Genomic DNA, 21,218 nt, shown 5'->3' on the forward strand with positions numbered 1-21,218 from the left:
GTTGTCAAGAAAGACAAAGAACCAGACTAAGAAGCGTGCCAAAGACTAACTTTGGGTCAATGGCTGTTAAAGACCCTTAACCCTATTGTGATACTATAGGGTCAAAAAGGGACAAAGGTTAGCTCTAGGATTTTAATTTTTATAAATTATAATGAATAGTTTTTACATTATTTTATTAAGGTAAATCATAATATTTTAGGTAATTAAAATAGAAACTAAATCAATACGATTACAAAACACTATCTTACCAAAACAGGAAGTCTCTTCAGAGATAACTCCATAAAGCAATAAATTATATAATTTTTTAGGTTTTATCAAGAGGATCAACAGGATCAGGAAGTCTTTCCAGAGATTACTCCATAAAGAAAATATATAATATATTTTTTAAGGTACTGTATAATCAAAATTTTCAAAAATTTCTTTTTTTAACTTTTTAAAAACTGAAAATTTCAAGAACCAGAGTCTAAACTTCTCAAAAAGTCTCTCAAGGGTTAAATGAAATCTCTGATCTTAACCCATCTGCCCTGCTAATAGATTGTTACATTCTCTTTATATGAGACCGGGGTCTGGAGACCCCACACTAGCCCACACTTCCTCCACCTCGGCCAGCTGTGAGGCCAGCAGACGTGTTGTTTTTTATGATTGCCCATTTTTGACAATGAATAAAAATTATTATAGTGTCGCACGTTTTGGTGGCTGTAATTTAATTAAACCGATGTCGCGACGACCCGCATCACGGTGTGCTCCATGAGGGTTTTCCCGGAATTTCCTCTGCCCCCAGCCCCCCCTCATACAGGTGACAAATGTCGGACAGTTCGGGAAAGTAACTAATTTATAAAGCCCATCTCTTGCTGGAGATTCCCAGCTGGAGGGCGGCTGTCTCTGAAGAAAGGATGATGGCGATTCGATGAAAAGTTAAACAAACCTCTCGAAAAGTCAGGACCTTTTTCGAATTTATTTGCACTGGACGCTGGAACGGAAGTGCCGCACAAATACAGCTGTTGGCCAAATGGATTTGTTTGGGAAACAAAATCGAAATGAAATCGTTTTTCGCCCTTCCACGAGGACAGTTCGACAGTTCATCAAACCGAGGGAGGAAGGTGTACGGTGGAGGAGTGGGAGATGAGGATGGGGTAGCCGGGAAAAACTTGTGCGGCTTCTGGCCGTGAGCCTGTGAACCTGTTTGCATCGAAAAAAATAAAGAATGAAAGAAAAAAAATGCCGACTGAAACCATGAATGAACTGCAACTTGGACATTGTCACTGTCAATATATAGAAATGCACTCAAGGTAACTTCCTACTTGTTTCGTATCCGATTTCAACCTAACCTCTTTTACACCGACAGATTATTGCGCCCCCGAGCCCCCCGCACACCCTCCACCACTTTCTACCATATGCTTCTCGGCTTAAACCGTCCAACCTTACCTTATATTTAGCGGTCAGCACCAGAGACACATAAAAGCCAACAACTACAAACTGAAATAGCAAACAAAATGGCGGACTTCCAGTGCTCCACTGGAGGGAGGCAGGGTAGGGGGCGCCACTCTGATGGAGTTCCCCGCCACCTTCGATATTGATTGATGGAACCAGCCGTTGGGTCTCCGAGAGCCACAACTTTTTTGCTGATTTCTGGGAGACGTCTTCTGTGTTGGCCTTAGAATATGTTAATAAAAGTTTCCAATTCAAACATTTATTAATTATTAACACAGGGAAGGGCCTACCTATTTACATTAAATATCATGGTGGGTTTTTAAAAAGATTAATGTTTTTAAGTTCTTCTACCATTATAACAGATAATTTTAAAAAATAAATGGAAATATATAAAAGCTTTTTATTATAATCCATTAACTTAAAAAAGGTAGTTCAATTTGATACCTTTAACTTCCATAAGTACTTTTTATATCAAATAGAAGCAATTTTTAGTAAATGCCCTCATAATATTAGGAAAATTTTATTTACCAACAACTGCTTAAGATATCCTGTATCCTTGTACAGAGAAGGACTCCAGAGAATTGCGTTTTCTTTTCAAACAAACTTTAGAGTTTTAAAAAAGAATTTACAACCGTCAGTTGTGTAAGAGTGTTTTTTTAAAGGACACTATTGTGTTGCCCCTGGGGACCTTAGATTGATGACAACATTTGTTGTGACAAGCATTAACTAGCGGTTTCACACACTAAATATCCATCCTACCCATCCCCCAAGATTCCAACACAATTAGCAGTGTAGGAGGAGTGCGACTTCCCCTCCAGAAAAGCGGAAACAAATTGGTGACACCTAAAACGGAGGGGCTACCCGGGGGTGTGTCTTGGAACATAGGATGTGTTTTCGGGGGGGAAGACACCTCTGGGGCATGGGGAAATATTAATACAAATAATTAATTATGTTAAGTAAACAAAAATGTAGTACTAAACGGTGGGAGAGACGCTATATAGCTTTACTTCCCACAGGTTTTGTATTTCCCGCGCACCAAAAATTGTCTTCGATGAAACGGAGAACTCAGAGGAGCACTGGTTGCACTCGTTCGAATACGAGTCGTCAACATGTTTACATAAAACGGACTTGGTTTTCAATTTTTTATATATATAATATACGTATGTTTAAATATATTTTGTATTCACAAAATTCTGCTGATTGGCCCGAAATATGTTGCCCGGAATGTGCCGCTCGACCGCTCGGTAATTGGAGAGCACTCCTCCTAATCCTCTGCATAGGGCCTGTAGCTGGCTATCTGCCGGGCCACAATGTTGAGAATTTCGCGAGCTGCCATATCTTGTCGCTCGTCCACAATGGCCGTAATCCGGGCGCACTCCTTCACATAGTTCTCCAGTTCCCGCTGGTTGAGGGCCCTGCGCTGGGGCTCCTTGGACTGCAGGGCCTGTAGGCACTGGCCCGTCATGTGGGCCAACTGGGAGCGGGCTCCGCTGAACGTCTCGTCCAGATCGTACAGCTCCAGCGGCGGAGCTGGCGGTTCACTGAAGATGGGTGGAAATGTGGCCAACTGCAGGCTGGGCAGTGGTATCTCGAACTGCGGCTTGATTATCTTCAGGGGTTCGTACTTGACGTGCAACTGCTCGTAGGTGTCCATCACGTCCTTAAGAAGACGATTGCTCAAAGCACACAGATTCATGTCGAACATTTGCTTAAAGTCCGCCGGCATCTCGGAGCCAATGGAGTCGATCAGGCAGGCCTTGGGCATATCGGCCAGGAAGGCCAGGTCCGTGAAGTGCTTGTTGTCACTGAGCTGGGAAGAGAATGCAATTAGTAATCTATAAACAGAAATGTTCAATCAAGTCCTTGACCCACCTCCACATCATTAAAGTCCAAATGGGTATAGCTGATCTCCTCTCCTCCCAGGAGCTTCAGAAGATACTCCAACATGGCGTCGTTGGTTTTGTCCTGCAGATACTTATCATGCCATATATACCCAGAACCCAATGCCAGAATCTTTCCGCCTTTTCCATTGGTATAGTAACCAGCCAAAGGGCGATTGAAAGGATATACAACGGGTCCAGTGGTCAGCAGGACATTTGCTGGTTCGGAAACATTCAAGGTGGCCCCGTAAGGATATTGAAAGTGTATCTTGTACTTCTCGTCGCTGAAGTCGTAGTCCACCTTTTCAATGTCCAGCTTTAGAAGGTGTCTCCACATGGACTCGCACACCACACCTCCACCCACTGTGCACTCCTTGGGATGAAAATTCTTGTAGTAATGTGGTCGCACCACGTTGTCCCCATTGATATAGATTCCGTACTGCTCCAGAAAGAAGTTAACATTCGTATTGAACTCAGCCTCTCCACCTTCGCCCAGGAGCACCAACAAACTACCCCCTTGCACCTCCACATAGTGTTTCAGGACCTCGAACTCGTCCTCGGTAAACCGGTCCTGTGGTCCAGCCAGCACGAAAACTTTCACCTTTGCCAGGCGCTCTTTTCTAAGCTCAGCATCGTTTCTTGAATAAAAAACATATAGTTTTTAGATTTAGATTAAGTAAGAAAATCTATTTATTATTCTTAAAGTTTTAAAACAAAGCTAAAAACTTTTTCAAACTGAAAACTTTTTGAACCACTTTTACTTTTCAAAAAGTTTAAACACTAGCAACAAACTATGTAAATTTAATCAGAAACTCTTAGTTTTAGACTTTTCCTCTTTAAATAATTATAAACTAAGCTCATTTCTTTTTAAAAATTACTTTAAATGTTAAAAACCATTTAAAATAATTTAAAATTATTATCTTACTGTTCGACACTCCAGTTGACCTTTAGCTTGCGGTGCAGCATCTTATAGTTGTCGGATAATTGAAATCGTTCATTTTTTGAAGTATCAAAGCAGATAACCGGCTTATTAGACATTTTTAATGGCTGTTCAACGTAAATATTTATATTTTTGTTTTGGCCAAGTGAAAAAATTTGGTTGCCGGGCAACTAAAAGCCGCCCTCTAGTGGATCCTAGACAAAATTCATAACCACACTTTACAACACTGTATTTCGATAGGCGATTTCGATTGTTCGTTATAAAATGTGTTTAATGAAAAAATTACTGCAAATTACTGAAAAAAACGAGAAACTTTATTATTTTTTACCCTAATATAAAGATTTCCATTATTTTTACTGCATATTATCAAAAATCGATTAACCGCAAATGATATCGATGATGACATCGGAGCTCTGCCACCTCTAACTCTCGCTGTGTGAAAAATTACGAAAGAATTTTTGGTGTTCACTCTTAAGACCGACCGAAATTTTCGCTAAACGAACAATGGCATCGATCTGTGGACGCATGGCGATCCGTGCCGCTGCACGCCAGAATGTTGCATACACGCCCGTGCGTTTCTGCAAAAGTAAGTGGAGAAAATCAGGCGGAAAACTCCCCGCCAGCTGAGATGCTTCGCCCGTCACGTTTGCCTTTTCCGGACGGGATGGGAGGCGATTTGCTGCTGGAATTGCATAATACCAAAGTGCATTGAGCTCAAATAAGAACCCTACCATGGCTGCTTGCATGGAAAGATGCAGTTTTCGCGGATGGAAAAGTGCGGAGAGTGCGAGGTTATGTAATAACTATGCGCAGGGAAATGTGTCTTGTGCACGGCTGCGGAGCGTGCGGGGGAGCGCATCGGAGTTCGCACCTACTGGATAGGATCACTCTGAGATTAATGGCTAATGACACTTCCATGACGCACCAACCACTTCTGGGGCGGCTCTGATGTTTATGTAACCAGCTGCTATTTGCTTATTTGCCACTGGCCTTATCAATTTATGAGCTAATATTCACCATTTCTCTTCCTTGCACAGTGATGAACGATCCATTGGAGCACGCCACCGGTATCGAGAAGCGAGAACTGCTTGCCAAGGCCGCTGGCAACGATAATCCCTTCGACATGAAGGTCTTCAAGCGGGGAGCCGGTACCAAGGAGAACCCCAACCTGATTCCATCGGCCTTCGATGCCCGCATTGTGGGCTGCATCTGTGAGTATACCTGGGCAGGATTAGGTCAAAATAATAGCACAATAGGACATATATTTAAAGCTCAAATTGTATAAACAATGGGCGATAGTAAACAAACAATAATTGCAATAGCTTTGCTTCCACTGTGCTATTATTTAAGACAAAATTCTTATGAAAAGATTAATAACAACCTTGTTTCTCCATAGGCGAGGAGGATCAGACCTACGTGCAATGGATGTGGCTGCAGAAGGGCAACCAGAAACGCTGCGAGTGCGGACACTGGTTCAAATTGGTGGAGAAGGCCGCTGTTTAAAGTTATTATTAATTAATTAAATAAACCAATTAATAACAAAAACACAACAACCACTATTAAGCTAAAAGTCATCCAACTTAGCTGCCCAAATAAACAAACATCAATCCAAAAACAAAAAGAAAACCTAAACCAAGAAAGAAATCGGGTGGCCACAGCTTTAATTTTCAGTTATGCCTCTTTATTTTCCGTCGCCGCTAAGGAGAGATGTTTAATTATATACTTAAGTGAACAATAAAGGCAACCAAGTGATTTCGAGTGAAAGTTTGAAGAGTTCTTTGGGCGAAAGGACAATAAGGACAAACTATAATAGTGTTATTGGTCATGGAGTTATATTTTAGGGCTATAGTATTAGGAAAGCTAGTAAGGTCAAGGTATCTTCCATATGCCACCGAAATTCAAGTTGAAATCCTAGCAACCCTTGCCTAAAAAATTTAAAAATATAAGTAGGCTTTGGAAGACAAAATCAAGCAACGTCGTAACCAGCATACCAGCCAGTGTTCATTCCAAACCTAAACCTGAAGGGAACACCACTTCCCACAATTATTTTTTTGTCACATAAAAATCGGAGCAAATAAGCAAAACTGAAAAAATGTCCTCGTACATTTCGCGCTGGCTCAAGGCTCCGTCCGCTTCCAAGCGTCTTATTTCGCATTTGACTCAACGAGAAGGTAAGCTCAATTCCCTGCTGCGTCGCCTGGGATTGCAGCCGCAGTCGGGTGGAAGAGCAGCACCGGGACCGCGTCCCATCTCCACCACGCAGGTGCAGAAGTCAGGTGAGTGGAGAAGGATTATTTAATCTCGCAAGGACCCTAAGGCCAACCATTCCAATCAGTTCTTATTGATGATGACGAACTGGTTACCGGGATTCAGAAGCGCGAGTTGCAGCTCGCCAAGCAGGGATGCACTGATCCCTGGGGCGTTGGAAAGATCATCAGACGTGGTTCAGGACGCGAAAATGATCCTACAGTGCTGCCATCGGCTTTCGATTACCGCCTAGTGGGCTGCCTCTGCTTGGACGACCGCTTCGCCAAGTGGATGTGGATTGAGAAGGATGAGGGGCCCAAGCGCTGCGAGTGCGGCCACTACTTTGTGCTTAAGAATGTTTCCCCAATCTAAAATGTTCCTCCTGATACATTAACAGAGCGCTGTACACCCGAACATATTCACACTTTCACACAGATTTCACACACTCGACATACGCAGGGCACCATTGGTTTAAACCACAACGGACAATAAACATTGCATGATATTATCAACACAAACTCCTACATTTATTAAATCTATTTTAGCGTGTAGCCCGTCAGCAGGTAGCCACTGTTCCCGCTCATGTTCACCTCGGGGTGTGTGCGGTTCGGCAGGATCTGGTATGTGCGCAGCCAGTTGGATGTTAGATGCAGTCCTGTCACCTTTCCGGTTGCCTTTAGCTCCATGTACGTCTCTTGCAGGAGCTCTTTGCATGTCCCGAAGACTACCACGGGTCGGGATGGCTTCACGAGTGGCAGCAATGCTTCGAGAATGTTGGTCGGGTGCTCCTTGGCGGCCAGTACCAAGCTGTCGAATTTGGCATGCATGAGAGCGGCAGCTTTCTTATTTTCCAACTGCCATCGAAGAGGTCCTTTGGAGCCTAGAAATTGGACTTTAGTTATTCCCACTCCTGCAGGATATAGTCTTCACTTACCATTCTGATTGTCATCTAGCTTTGGCTTCTTGGTGCTGGGTTCTATGCTCTCTGGTTGCTCTTCCGTGGGGGTTTCCGGCTGAGCTTCCTGTGTCTCCACCTCACTGGGTTCCGTCGGAGGGACGTCCGATTCCTTAGACTCTCCTCCCTGATAGAATTCCCTCAAAACTGAGTACAGATTTACGGAAACGCACCGCTGCTGTTGTTCCAGAGGCAGTTTCAGTGCCAATAGAGCCTGTTTTTGGGGCACGTTGCCGGGATGCATGTGCACCAGGGTGCCCTCGGTTCCCGCTCCGATCGAGTTCAGCATGGCAGCTGGCAAGAGGCCATTGGTGCCGCTTTCGTAGAGCAGATAGCTGCCAAAGCCGCAAACGCCCGAGTAGGAAATGATTTGCGAGAGCGTGTCCACTCGGATGCCCATTATCTTCTCCGCATCCTGTCTGTAGAATATATCGACCATCAGTCGAATGGTGGGCTGGCGGATCTGAACAAACTCAAAGTACTTCTTCTCCTTCTTCCGAAGGTACTTCTCCTGGGAGTACTCTGTGCGGGCATGGAAAGTCTTTGAGTTCTCCACCAGCTTCTCGATGATCTTGCTGGATCCATTGCACTCCTCCCGGAGCTGTTCAATGTCGGAGGGCTTGAGAGCCTGCGCCTCCCCGTCGTCGCAGATGTCCCGGTTGTCGGCTCCGCTGCTGGAGATTCCCAGCAATTCCCGGGTGCTCCGTAGCTCCGTCTCGCTGCACAGCTCGAGGGCGTGTTGGCGCTGGGCTCCCCGTTTCCCAGGTTTCGTTTCCTTGACGCACATTTTGAACGTAGAGCCATAGGGCTGATCTAGCAGGGATTTCAGCTCGAGGGTTTCCTTTCCCAGCGTGGCCGTGGTGTCCAGGCTGCCGAACTTTTGCAGTTTCGTGTACTTCTGACGCTGGATGACTATGTAGTCGCCCAGCTGGATGCTGGGGGTGGACATGGTGGCGAATCTCTGTTATAATTTAATAAACAACGTGCTTTTCTTGAAAACAACGAAAAGCCGCTGAGGAGATGACGGAAGCAGTGATGCCTCTCTAGCTATTATTTTTGTGAAGCTAGTATCTAACTATCTTTTTCTGTACAAATCTGAACAAATTTATTTAAAAGCAAATTTATTAAGGTTCATTTATTAATGTAGCAATATTTAAAAATTAAATAACCTCAAGTAAGATTTTTAGGAGAAAGTAACAGGGTAGTTGCTTTGTTCTTGTCTTAATCTTGAACTACCAAGAATAATACAACAAAACTTAAAATTTTTATCTCTATAGTTTTATCTAAATATTCTTATAATTCTTTAATATTTAAGAATTCAATTCAAAAGTTAGCCCTTTTCATATAGATTTTTGTGCCAGCACTGGTGTAGTGATGGTACCTGTTGCTGAGAAATCGATTGGGAAAAAATAAGAGTGTTCGGTCACACTGCCAGCTAACCTCCAGTTAACTGTACATCTCCGATGGAGTGTACACTGTATCGCTGATAACTTGTCGGCGATAATCCAAGATAACGAGTACAAGAAACGCGTGCCTTAATGCCTCTTCGATCTGTTCTATAATCACGGCCCGCCCCGTCGGTTCTTCGGCACTGCAGTTGCCTCCAAGCGAGCTAGTACGTAATTCCCGGCCACGTGATCGTCCTAACCCCCTGCATGGGTTCTCCACAAACTTGAAATAGGAGAGGCTCGAAACAGGAGCCCGAAAATCAAACATCCCGCCCTTCTACCGGCTTGGCGTCGTCCCCCGTCGTCGGTCAACCAGCGAGAATAACTGACCGCGCAAGTTTTTGGTTTACGCCCCAATAACTGCTGTGGCCCGCATAACTTGAACCAGAAACCGAAACAGAACCAGAACCAGGCTCAATCTCACAAACAGTAGCAGCATAATTATGGCGGAGAGCAAATCGGAGAAGTTGCCGTTCATCGGGAAGCAGCAGGGTCCAGTTCCGGTGACACTGAATCCCTCATGGGAATCAAAGCTACCGCCCGTGGAGAGCAAGCCCTCCGTATCCACTGGAATTCTGGGCCTGCCTATCCCGAAGGACAAGTACCTTATCGTGTTCTACATCTTTTTACTGCACGGCTTGGGGACGCTGCTCCCGTGGAACATGTTCATCACGGCCAAGAGCTACTTCGAGGACTTCAAGCTGGGCAACAACACAGTGCCCACGGACGTTAACTATCGGACCAATTTCATGCAGAATCTGGGCTTCGCCTCGCAGATTCCCAACGTCCTGTTCAACTGGCTGAACATCTTCGTCAGCTTCGGCGGCGACCTGACCAGCCGCATCGTCTACAGCATCGTCGTGGAGCTGATCATTCTGCTGGTGACCATTGTGCTGGCCATGGTGGACTCGTCCGAGTGGCCGGGCGTCTTCTTCTGGACGACCATGGTGTGTGTGGTGCTGCTGAACGTCTGCAATGGCATCTATCAGAACACCATCTATGGCATTGCGGCAACTCTGCCAATTAAGTACACCGGAGCCGTTGTCCTGGGCTCGAACATCTGCGGCTGTTTCACATCCGCGCTCATCCTGATCTGCCAGACCTTCGACTCGAAGAGGACCCAGGCCATCTACTACTTTGTTACGGCCATCCTAGTGCTGCTGCTCTGCTTCGACACGTACTTTGCCCTGCCCCTGAACAAGTTCTTCCGGCACTACGAGAGCCTCAGCCACAACAGCGAAAAGAAGACAGAGTCCAAGCAGCCGTTGAAAGTACCCTACTGGCAGATCTTCAAGAAGGCATCGCCGCAGCTGTTGAACATTTTCCTGACGTTCTTCGTGACTCTATCGGTGTTCCCGGCCATCCAGTCGAATGTCCGTCGCTCCGATCCAGACTTTGCCATCGACAGTGAATTCTTCGTTCTCATCACCTGCTTCCTGACCTTCAACGTGTTCGCTATGCTGGGCAGTCTGACCACGTCGTGGGTGCAGTGGCCCAAACCGAGATTCCTTTGGCTGCCGGTGGTGCTGCGTGTGGTCTTCATCCCCTTGTTCCTCATGTGCAACTACGTGCCGCCGGACACCATACGATCGGCGACCGTGTACATCGACAACGACTGGATCTATTGGGGAATGGGTGCTCTGATGGCCTACAGCTCCGGCTATCTCAGCTCCCTAGGCATGATGTATGCCCCCCAATCGGTCGCTGCCAAGTATCAGACAACGGCTGGAATGTTCGCCGCCGCCATGCTGATAACTGGCATCTTTTCCGGAATTATGTTCTCATATCTGGGACCCGGATTCGTCGTGTGACAATTTATAATTATTTATGTATGCCTCTTTGACAAATTTCAACCCGCATTGATTATAGTTCGTAGGCTATTGGCCAGTTGGTTTTGCATTTTAACCAATCCATTCTTAACGCGTTTCATTCAATAAAGTTTTTAATTTTTATTTCAATTCATCAACTGCATTTAAAATTAACATATAATAGTACAACAATTAAAAAATAAAATAACAAAAATGCCTATTATCCATGTGGTTGATGTCGCTCCGCCCAAAGATCAAAGAACTTCTGGCAATTGGGTCCTAATTGGCGATTGTATGAATCAATTAGGGGTCCGACAGGTCAACAAAATATTTGGTTTATTTTATCACAGCCTCATCCGGCGAACATCAAACCACAATGTTTATACAGAACTGGCACACATGTGCTCGCACATAAACATGGAAATTGGAGCAACAAACTGCATCTGGGAAAGTGGGATGTTCTGGTTTATGACTTCTAACTAATTGCAGATTAGTTCATAGTTGAATAATACAATTTTCTTGCCACTCTTTTGGTTTATACAAGTGAATATAATTTATTTTTTAATCTGTATATAGTTACAAGTCATAATCCAATAGATTCCACAAACCAATAAAACTTAATACTTAATCTTTACTCAGTTACACTTTAGCACTTCATAAATTTGATATTTGTTGCCATGGAAACATTAAAAACGATCACATAACACCTAGAATATATTGCATTCAGTTGTCAAAATGTTCACCTTTAAAATAAATAAAATAACTTTCAAATGAATGTGTAAATTACACTAAAAGTTGAAACGTGGGTTTTGTCAAAAGATAGAAACTATTATAGCCTGAAGTGGCCGTTTCGATTTTTATAGTTGGTTGTATAATTGAAAAGGTGATTAGGATATGGGTTTCCTTATCTCTTTGATTTTCAGATTGTAGTTTTCTACTAATTTATAAGATTTGGCTAAACTCTATAAATAGAAACTAAGAAATGTTCAACAAATACTTAAGGCATACCTTCCTCACTCTAATTTGCATACTTTTCCATAGGAGTGCATTCAACTTAAGATCTTGCAGGCAAATACCCCACCCCAGGATTATAAATAAATATTTATTTGGGGAGCTAAGCTATTTTCTCTCACAGGTCTAATAGTTTCAAATGGCGCCGATTGCCGAACATTGTTTGTAAACAAAAACGACGCCCCCAAAACTAGCATTCTTATCAGCAGAGACACATAATTACCCTAACGAGAAGTTCATAGCATATAATCATATCAGACATATCAGTTCCAGCTCAGTGAGGTGACATCAAGTAGCTATTTTCTATTCTCAGGCCACGTGTGTGGGCCAATCTCATGTTAGTTTCTTATCGCCGTCCAGCGGCTTCTCCAAGAAATACATAATCTTTAGCAGCTCGTTGAACTTTGGCGCATCTCGGGGATGGCGCTTCTCAAGGCCAGCGATCTGCTCCAGAGCCACCTCGACATCAACAACATTGCACAGAATGGACTGAATTCGCTTGGGAAACCTTCCACCTGACCCATTCGCTCTTTGACGCGTCGTCTCCAGCATATTCACTTGTTCCTGGGGGCTTATTTTCGTGTAGCTCACCACCAGTGTGGTCAGCTGGGGCAGACGGTCCGCCAGCGGAAAGCCATAGTCTTCGGCATCGGATAGCCCGAGCCGTTCCAGTCGCTGGCTACCCCCTCCTTTCAGTAGCGTCTCTTCCACTGGATGCCGGTTTGCGGTAAGGTCCAAGTGCTTAAGAGATAGCCTCTCCAGAAGCTCCGCTAGGAGATCCAGCTCCACGGAGCACTCGCGGGCCACTAAAGTCTCAAGGTGGACCAGGTTTACTATATACTTTCCAGTTATGTAGGCGCTGGAGACACTCAGGCTACGGAGCTGCGGGCAGTTCTTCGATATTGTGTTGATCATGCTATTATTCATGCTGTCGTCCGCGATGCACAGCTCCTTCAGGTTGGTGAAGTCTCGGCGCAGGTAGAAGCTCAGCTCGGGGCGCATCAGGTGGCGACCCAGGTATGAATCGAAGGCCTTCTTGTGGACATTCCATATGTACAACTCCTCCATGGCCGAGCTGGTCAGCTCGAAGAAGTACAGGTAATCCTCCTTGCTGAGGGGCTCCAGCATGGAATCGGACACGGAAACCTTCCGGTAGCGGGGCTTCCTCCAAACCATCAGCTGGAGGAGGTCTTGGAACCGTGGCGCCAGGCGAGCCATCTTGATCTGCTCCGTCAGTGGCAGGAACTCTAGGATGTGGCACACACAATCGTCATTTAATTCCTCCATGTGATGTATTTTATAAAATTATTGACGAAACTGTTGAAATTATAACAAAAATAACAATTTATCGATATTCTTTGTGCAGATTTGCTTTCGATATTTTTAAAAATATTTGATGAAAATAATTTGACAAAGAAAACTTAAAAGTTTTCTTTTAGAATTCCAATTCAAAATTAAAAGTAAGTCTCCAGTCTTTGTTGGATTTAAATAATTCCTTTAACAGTTTATTCGATTTTATTGAAATGGTGTAGGTTTGTGTCTTCGCTTTGTGTCCAGCATAGCCGATAACATTCGATAGCGATAATTGTTGGCGCGAAATTTACAAAGTTTATATTATAAGTTAAAAGTTTATTATTTAAAAAAGCATAATTATTTTTACGTGAATATAAATTATTTTATTATTCCCAAGACTGGAAACAAATGTAGATGGGAACTAGAAAGATTCTTGCTTTTGTGGGTCTTAAAGTAATCCAGAAGTGAAGATAGTTTTATTTTCTTTTAGAAACAATGTATTATTTAAAAAATTAAATATTATATTTTTATAAATAGTAAATGTAAATACTATTTTATTTATAAACATAAGTGCCAGAAAGTGAAAAGTTTCTGTTTGCCACCCGAAAGCGGAGCTGGGAGCCGCATGCCCCGTGGCCCACAGACGCCCTGCAGACGTATCAATTAACATTTTGAGTGGGTTTCCATGTTGGACTGTCACTTTTGTACGTATCATGCGGCATCCTCTGGTACGCCTCCGACTAAAATCGAACGCCAACCCCAACCCCCGGCCAAATTCCAATTTCCCCTCCCGTTCGATCGGGGAGAGTGGGCCACACATGATTTGTGCGTGACCATGCGAAATGTAAATTATTTATGTATTGTGCGTCCGTTTATAAGGCATTATCCTGCAACAGTGCTGAGTTTTCCTTGGCTGGCTGGCAGTGGGGGGCTGGCAGTGCCTTCAGAGAGTCGAGAGCTCGTCGCAAAAATAGCCAAACAGTTGGAGGAACCCTTGTCAGGACATTGGACAGCAATTGATTGGCATTAGCGCCAAGGTGGGCGGGGTAGGGATTCGAACATGCATGGCTGGTGTGCTCAGAATAACGAATCGGCACAAAAAATTAAAGCAAACACTTAAAATTTGCATTTCAGCTATCGAAGATGCCATAAATTGGACTCAGAAATTAGGTCACTGAACCTACATCATGTTTGGCTGAAAGCCGACACCTTTCCTGAACAAAAGCGAACACATATCGAATTGAATGTGGTGTTTTAAGGTAAACTAATATTTGAAAAGAAATAGAGACTAGGTCACTTGGGCTACATTACTCATACCACCTGTTAAAAATAAAATGGCGTCCTTTACAATTTCAAAGAATATTATTCATACGACCTGTATCCAAGAGGTTAAATGTTAAAAAATCAGAAGCTAGTTTTGAAGCTAGTAATTACTAGTTAGTCATTGGAGTTCATGTTATTTAAAAACCATGTCATATCCGCAATGCAGCTATTGTTTAAATTAGATAATGGACCAGGAGTGTCATACGTGACTCTAATCGCCGGCCTTGAACCGTCCACTGTCCAATGTCCGCATTTGCTGGTCTCGGGTTTCCCCTGTTTAAGTGGCCAGCAATTTGTGCCCGGACATTACCATTGTGGCGGCTCAATTATGGGCGTGATTGGGGGAGGCAAGGCGGTCATGCCATTATAGTGTGCATTATAGTGGACGCTATACCCATATTTGTTCCCGATAACCGTTAGGCAACACCCTCGCCTCGCCTCTCCTCGGTTTGCCTTGCTGGAGCGGCAATTAGACGCTTGCCGAAATCACACACCGATAAATTATTAGCTGTTAAAACGAGGACTCTTAAAAGTTGCCACTTTTTTGGCACGGCTTCCCCGGGTGAGGACAAAAAAGGAGCAAACTAAAATGGAGAAATGTGTAAAACGGCATCAAATATGCAACACTTTTTCTTTCTCATCGCCTTGGCAAACAATTGGCCAATTAAGTCGAAAGTTTGCCAGCTTGTAGTAGGAAGGTTCCCAGCCATCCACCTTATCCACCCGCTCCTCCTCCTGGTCCCTGTCCATTGGCCCCTAACCGATGGTCATTGCATGCCAGGCGCACATTTTGTGGCCATTTGCGTGCCGCCTTTTAGTCCTTACTGGGCCGTAGCCAACAAAGGGGGGGGAGCCATTGCAACTCGTTACGTGTTTTATGCAGATTGCCAAGCCGGCCTTTCCACGGTTTACATTTTCGATTTTCGGCTCTTGCTTTTGGCCACTTTTGCCGCAAATCGCAGACACGTCGGCATCGCCAATTCAATGGAACTCTTTTGGGGGGCATTCAGTGCAATATTTCATTTTTAATTCGGACCCAAGAGGTGTGGATTTGATTTAGTTGATCGACATTATTTTGTATCCCCCAGCCGGGCATTGAGCGGAGAAAGCTCTCAGCCATCAAGTCCTCGTAAATAATACAACGAATTTGTCCTTTTTTTGGCTTTCATACTTTCATTTATTTTAGGTATCTTCATTGTTCATATATTTCCTTTACTAAATGCCTGTCGAAATCATTGAACGTCTCAGCTAATTAAGTTAATGTAATTACATAATTATTTTAAATATTGGTAACATTTGGTTTTTGCTTCATGGAAGAGAAGAAACTTGTTGGATCACAAAGGTTTTTGTTTTCGTTATCGGTTGGTTTTGGTTTCAACGACTCAAATACTCAAACGCTCTCTAACGAAATTGGTTGAAGAAATCAAAATATTGAAGAAATATTAAGATAACCAGTTTAAAGCTTATTTACATAGATAAACATAACTAACAACTTGCAATAGATTTCGTTGGTTTTAGGCTTACATTGGTTAGGCTAGATTTCATTGCACATGCGCTTTTGGAGCTCTACTTAAGGAGTTATTTCACTTTTTTTTAGTTTCATTTATTTCGTTTACGGTAAGGCTGAAGACAGAGTATTAAAATTGTTTATTGTTTAAGAGTAAAAGTTTTTTATAAAATATATTTATCATATATCAAAGTTAAGTTTTAAGTATTAAAACTTAGTTAGTTAGTTAGTTAAGTATTTATTCGTAGGTGTATATTACAGTTTACCATTTCATTTTATACAGAGCCACTCGTCCCAGACGACGAGCTTTATTTTGAGCTAATAGTATTTTAACAGTACAGAGTTAATTCATTAAATATATATATATATTTTTTGGTTTTCGGATTGGTTTTTTCAAAGGTTGTAACTCGAATAATGCAAACACTTGATCCACTAAACAAACTAATTGTATTTATTAAGTTTTTCTCGATTTTCTTGTATACGCTGTAAGGTGTATATATATTTGGTTGTATAATTACTAAATGGTATTTGAGTCAATATTTATTATGCCGTATGTGGTTCTATGTATATATTGCAAATTTTGTAATACTCTACTGCTACTTTAATGGTATATTCATTAATTATTTCCGCATGTCTCTTTGGTAATTGGTCCTTAGTACACTACATAGAAAGCGTTTAAATAATTTTGGTTTCTTGGTATCGTTTTATTTATATTTGTTTTCATAAATATCCATAACACACTTTTGGACTCTCTGACACAGCATCGCACTTATGGCTTCATCTCAGTGGAGGAAAAGGAACTGGGGAGGACGTTCGACCTAGGCCCATTTAAAGCAAACACCTTTATCCTTTATCCTGCGTGGGTGTGTGGGTGTTGGACTCAGAGCAGCAGCTGTCCTTTTACAGGCAGCACAGCTGTGACGACCTTTCAGGCTAAAAATAAGCGCCTTTACACGAATACACACACACACAAACACACACACGATGTCCAGGTGAAACTCTGCTCACCTGTGTGCTCGCATTCGCCAGTTAATTGTGGACAGGCTAAGCCAAACATTGGCATGATTTTGACTACACTTTAAAACGATTCTAAACTTTAAAACAGGTCTATGAAAAAAATTAAAAAAAAGTATGCACTGTTGAAACATTAACTTTAAAACTCAAACCCTATTTTAAAGCTACATTTTGATTATTTTCTCTTTAGTAAATAGTAGAATTTATTTCTTTCACTGTAACGTCTAAAAACGCGACCGAAAGGACGTAAAAAGCTAAAACCGCCAGCGTCGCACATAAAAGTGTCAGGCAGACATAAATTTATGTTGGCTTGCAATTTTCCAACACCAGCACACATCACTGCCTACCTGAGTGGGTTGTGGGTCGCTATGGTACGGTATGGTATGGAATGGTAGGCTTGTAAGTACGGAGGGTTTATGTTTTTGCGGAGCCTATTTTGCGACCAACGCGGCTTTATTATTAAAATTGCCCTGAAAGTTGGGGGGCAAAAACTCTAAACCATGAGGATTGCTACTGCTGGTATTTTTATGCACTTGTATATTTTTGCAAAAATATGTAGCGCAAATTGCTAAAGTGTTGTTTGCTCACAACTTGAACTGATTTAATGGATGAGTTTATAGCCTTTTGGCTTCGAGTCTATTGCCAGTTTTGGGCTCATAGTGTCCTCCAAACCAACTCTATATTAGATATGGAATACTGTATGTGTTCCGGCTGTGCCGAGCCGCATCTCCTGGGAAACCTATCCTGGCCAACCGTCATAATTAAGAGCCGCAACCACGGTTGCTAATTAACTGGCGCGCTCTGAAAAGTGTACCGTGTGCCAAATATCTAATTAAAGCTAATCCTTTTTTGCATATTGCTCTATTATGGGCGGAAGGGTGGACCAAGGGGGAGACTACTAATTGAGACTACTGAGGATAGTGCGATGCGGTGTCATTTGAGCTGCAGAGTCGTACTTTCATTTTCTGTTCCACCTGCCACTGTCTCAGTCGCAGTTGGCATTTATTTCGAGCTTAGTTGTGTCCTTTTTTCATTTTAAATTTACTTTTAACGTGTATCGCAGCTATTTTTGACCTTTTTCTCATTTCACTTGATCTCTTTAATTCACCTTGACTTAAGTAACTAAGTATATACTCGTATTTTGTTTTGGGAATTGGATTACACTACTGCCACTACTCTTGTTTAGAAATGTACTTTGTTTCGTCTTCGGTGCGAAGTTCGGCAAAAAAAAAGTATGAATCAACACAAAGTCATTATTTTAATAATTAAATATTTTAAATATTATTGCGCTACTTACATGCATTTAAGCTATTTAATTGGTTTATTTTCTTAATAAGTTCTGTGGAGTTAATTTTCATAGTTTATACTCCGATATTCCGATGTTTAATTTAATTTAACTTTGGCCATTTGTGTGTATTTTTTTCATATTCATTTGCTTTACTGAAAATGCAATTATTTCAGTTTTTATTCGAAAGTATTCGTTTCGTTTCATTTCAATTATTTATGGTTTATTTATTGCTGCGTTTTTATTTCGTTTGATTTAATTAAACTTTACTGCAAAACGAATTTCTTGCCCTGCCAGGCTCATCTCTCGGACATTATCCAGTTTATTTTTCTTTTTTTCTTGTTTTTGTTCTTTTTTTTTGGCAGTAAACTTTATGATCAAATTTACGAGTAACGAAAACGAAATTAAAAGCGTAATTTAATCTATCCAAACAAGAGACGAATTGAAATAAAATTGAATGAATATTTAATGTCCGAAGCAAGTACAGTACACAAATTGTCACTTCAATCATTGGTTCTGTCAACAGTTTTTCGAATCCTGGCCAGGACTCTTTATTATCAGAGGAGAGTCCATAAATTCAGTGGCAATTTATGGGCCGCTTTCCGTCCCATATGAGCCATTATACATTTTCGAAAACTTTCCCTGGGCAAATGATATAAAAACATTCGACTATCCGAAAATGTCATTTAGAATGTTGTCAGATTTGATTTATGCTTGGCCATTTCCGTGCAAACACTGGTAGCTCAACCTCAGATGCTGCCTTGCTTCTACCGTTTTCAATAAATTTGTTTTTCAATTTTATTTCTGTTTGCGTTCTATTGGAAGTTTATGCAAAAAATGCATAAATTACAAGGAAATGAAACAAGTACGACTTAAGGTTATTAAAATTTTTTTAAGGCGAAGAGTCATATTCTCTTCTTATGGTTTTCAAAATAAATATACAACATTGCTTTTTGATAGATTTCACTATTTAATATAAAAATGATTTACTAAAAATTATTTTTTAACTTTAAATCTTAATCAAAGTAATAGATAATTGCTGCCCAAAGGATTGCTGGACCTGGGAATACCCTTTGTAAGGGCATTGAAATGTCACACCTGTCACAGGAGAAAAGCCGCATGTGTAAATTTTTATTGCCTACCTTTCTGCGTACTCTCTCGCACCCGCTCTCTTGTTCGTGTTTGTGTGTGGCTCTGTTCTGTGCTGTGGGTGTGTGTGTGTGAGTTATGTTTTCACAACCATGTTGATTTTGTTCGCTTTGTCCGCATACATATACAGTTATTTGTTTATGCTTCTCTTTGTGCACACTTACTTGGCATTTCGTTTTCATTTCGTTTCGGTTTCGCTTTCAATTTCGCTGCTGCTCCTGGTGCTGCTGCTGTTTTGCTTATTAATTTTACACAAAATGCCATTTAACTTAGTTGCTCTTGCTTCTGTTTCGGTTTCTCTTATTTTGTTGTTGTCCTGCCATTTAACTGGCTCTGTGTCTGTGTTTTGTGGCTGTATGTGTGTGTGTGTTTGTTTGTGTTGGTGTGTCAATGATAAATCACATTTAATGCAATTTACAAAAAACATTACGTTCGCACGTTCCGGTTGAAGTTTTGTTATGTTCCATACTTTTGTTATCAGAATTATGTTTATTTTTTTTTTTGCTTCCTCTGTCGGTGCTGCTGATTCCCTAATTTATGTTTATTGCTGTTGCATATCGCCGCCATTTCCCAGGCCAGCTTTCGACTCCGGCGGCACCTGTTGTTGGGAATTCAAATAATTTCCATTAAAATAAAGTCCTTTAAATGGCAGATACTCTTTGACATTGAATAGCAGACAGAGTTGGAGTTAGATAGAGTTGTAGAGTAAGTGAATGGAATTGGAACAGGGTACATGTTGGTTTTACGTGAAATATATTTATATAGCACAATCAAAGCATAGGCAAACATTTAGGTAAAGTAGCAGGTTTGAGTCTGTGTGTGTTTCGTGTCTCTATCCTGGACAAAAAGGAAACAATGCTCAAAACACAAAAAAGGAAAAGAAACAAACCCGCACACATTGACACACAAACATACGCCAAAGGATACATTCGTATGTAGGACAGCCAAAACAATTTGTTCGAACCAAACAAAGGATCTGCGGGAATTTGGGGGTAAAGGCCAAAAACAAAAAAAAAACAATACATATATAAATATTCAAGGCGTAACTTTCAGAATAATAATAGGAAAAATAAGCTCCAGCATAAGGGGATATGATGGGAACTCATACGAAAAAGCAGTCAAGAGCCAAAAACGGAGACAAGGATAACTAAAAATAAACTCGGAACTAAATTCAACTAGAAGCCGCCAGGGATAGGGACCTAAGACCAGGTTCGGCCGGTAATCCAAACTAAGCCTAAAGTGTAACAAATATAACATTCAGTCTTAAATTAACAAAAAACAGGAAACTATAAGATACAATTGAATAAAGGCAGTAACGGGGTAAGAAGTAAACAATGAAATAAAGGCGCTTACATTAAATATATATTTGAGAAATATTTCCAACAACAAGCAAGACGAAACAAAGGATTAACATTAAGCTTTCTCAGGTCCCCATTCAAGACTTTCAACATTAAGACATCGAAACAGCGATAAATGGTTTAAAGATTAAAATAATCTTTAACTAATAACAACATCGAAAATGGGAAATTAAAAGGAAAGAAATAGAATCGACGTCGAGGACAAAAGTACGATGGACAAGAATAGTCAACGGCGACTGTACCTAGTATCGGCTAGGATGTGGGATTATGGATTATCAAGCTTAACGGCCATAGAAACTATGAAAGTCCAGGAAATCCATGGAATCTGATTGATTTTGTTGTTGCTGATCGATCTACACGACGGGGGACGAAAGGACGAAAACAACAACCGAAAAATAGTAAACCAAAATCAAATGGCAATTGTTGTGGTATTTTTGGCGGTGAGTTTGTGAGATAATTTTTTATTGATTTTTGATATTTTGGAGAGCAGGAGAAACAGAGAGAGTTATATATTTATATATATATATTTGTGGTAGGAGAGTGGAATATAATACAAAAAATACTATATT

At 41.7% G+C, this 21,218-nt stretch overlaps 7 protein-coding genes across 9 annotated transcripts in view; 3 read left to right on the top strand and 4 right to left on the bottom strand.

The window, feature by feature from the left end:
• Nucleotides 1-2,564: 2,564 nt before the first annotated feature.
• LOC6498504 (intraflagellar transport protein 52 homolog) lies at nucleotides 2,565-4,669 on the bottom strand. Of its 2 annotated transcripts, XM_001962925.4 has the most exons (4): nucleotides 4,580-4,669; nucleotides 4,237-4,477; nucleotides 3,304-3,949; nucleotides 2,565-3,241 (listed from the first exon to the last, which is right to left on the bottom strand). In XM_001962925.4, the coding sequence occupies exons 2-4, from the start codon at nucleotides 4,347-4,349 to the stop codon at nucleotides 2,696-2,698; spliced, it is 1,305 nt and encodes a 434-aa protein (XP_001962961.2). In that variant the 5' UTR covers nucleotides 4,350-4,477; nucleotides 4,580-4,669; the 3' UTR covers nucleotides 2,565-2,695. The 2 variants fall into 2 exon arrangements, with proteins under 2 accessions (XP_001962961.2, XP_044572410.1); XM_044716475.1 differs by lacking the exon at nucleotides 4,580-4,669 and having other exon boundaries at nucleotides 4,237-4,478.
• On the top strand, nucleotides 4,636-6,015 carry LOC6496998 (cytochrome c oxidase subunit 5B, mitochondrial). The gene is made up of 3 exons (XM_001962924.4): nucleotides 4,636-4,837; nucleotides 5,289-5,462; nucleotides 5,648-6,015. The coding sequence occupies exons 1-3, from the start codon at nucleotides 4,756-4,758 to the stop codon at nucleotides 5,752-5,754; spliced, it is 363 nt and encodes a 120-aa protein (XP_001962960.1). The 5' UTR covers nucleotides 4,636-4,755; the 3' UTR covers nucleotides 5,755-6,015.
• A 140-nt stretch (nucleotides 6,016-6,155) lies between these two features.
• Nucleotides 6,156-7,016, top strand: LOC6496999 (cytochrome c oxidase subunit 5B, mitochondrial). The gene is made up of 2 exons (XM_001962923.4): nucleotides 6,156-6,527; nucleotides 6,587-7,016. The coding sequence occupies exons 1-2, from the start codon at nucleotides 6,344-6,346 to the stop codon at nucleotides 6,868-6,870; spliced, it is 468 nt and encodes a 155-aa protein (XP_001962959.1). The 5' UTR covers nucleotides 6,156-6,343; the 3' UTR covers nucleotides 6,871-7,016.
• Nucleotides 7,002-8,503, bottom strand: LOC6498503 (tRNA (adenine(58)-N(1))-methyltransferase non-catalytic subunit TRM6). Its single transcript, XM_001962922.4, has 2 exons — nucleotides 7,433-8,503; nucleotides 7,002-7,378 (listed from the first exon to the last, which is right to left on the bottom strand). Exons 1-2 carry the CDS (start codon nucleotides 8,400-8,402, stop codon nucleotides 7,035-7,037), a joined length of 1,314 nt encoding a protein of 437 aa, XP_001962958.1. The 5' UTR covers nucleotides 8,403-8,503; the 3' UTR covers nucleotides 7,002-7,034.
• Nucleotides 8,504-8,845: 342 nt separating this feature from the next.
• Nucleotides 8,846-10,859, top strand: LOC6497000 (equilibrative nucleoside transporter 1). Its single transcript, XM_001962921.4, has one exon. The coding sequence runs from the start codon at nucleotides 9,345-9,347 to the stop codon at nucleotides 10,710-10,712; it is 1,368 nt and encodes a 455-aa protein (XP_001962957.1). The 5' UTR covers nucleotides 8,846-9,344; the 3' UTR covers nucleotides 10,713-10,859.
• On the bottom strand, nucleotides 10,831-13,104 carry LOC6498502. The gene has a single exon (XM_001962920.4). The coding sequence runs from the start codon at nucleotides 13,005-13,007 to the stop codon at nucleotides 12,054-12,056; it is 954 nt and encodes a 317-aa protein (XP_001962956.1). The 5' UTR covers nucleotides 13,008-13,104; the 3' UTR covers nucleotides 10,831-12,053.
• Nucleotides 13,105-15,489: 2,385 nt separating this feature from the next.
• The window catches only part of LOC6498501 (inactive dipeptidyl peptidase 10), a 33,500-nt gene continuing 27,771 nt past the window's right edge, over nucleotides 15,490-21,218 (bottom strand). Inside the window, exons 15-16 of one of the 2 annotated variants that reach the window (XM_014906674.2) lie at nucleotides 20,892-21,002; nucleotides 15,490-19,889 (exon numbers count right to left, since the gene is read on the bottom strand). In XM_014906674.2, coding sequence (XP_014762160.1) covers nucleotides 20,931-21,002 — 72 coding nt within the window. In that variant the 3' untranslated portion in view covers nucleotides 15,490-19,889; nucleotides 20,892-20,930. The remainder of the gene's footprint in view (nucleotides 19,890-20,891; nucleotides 21,003-21,218) is intronic. The other variant, XM_001962919.3, reaches the window with a different exon arrangement.

This window comes from Drosophila ananassae, chromosome 3R (genome assembly GCF_017639315.1).
Source record: "Drosophila ananassae strain 14024-0371.13 chromosome 3R, ASM1763931v2, whole genome shotgun sequence".
NCBI lineage: Eukaryota > Metazoa > Arthropoda > Insecta > Diptera > Drosophilidae > Drosophila > Drosophila ananassae.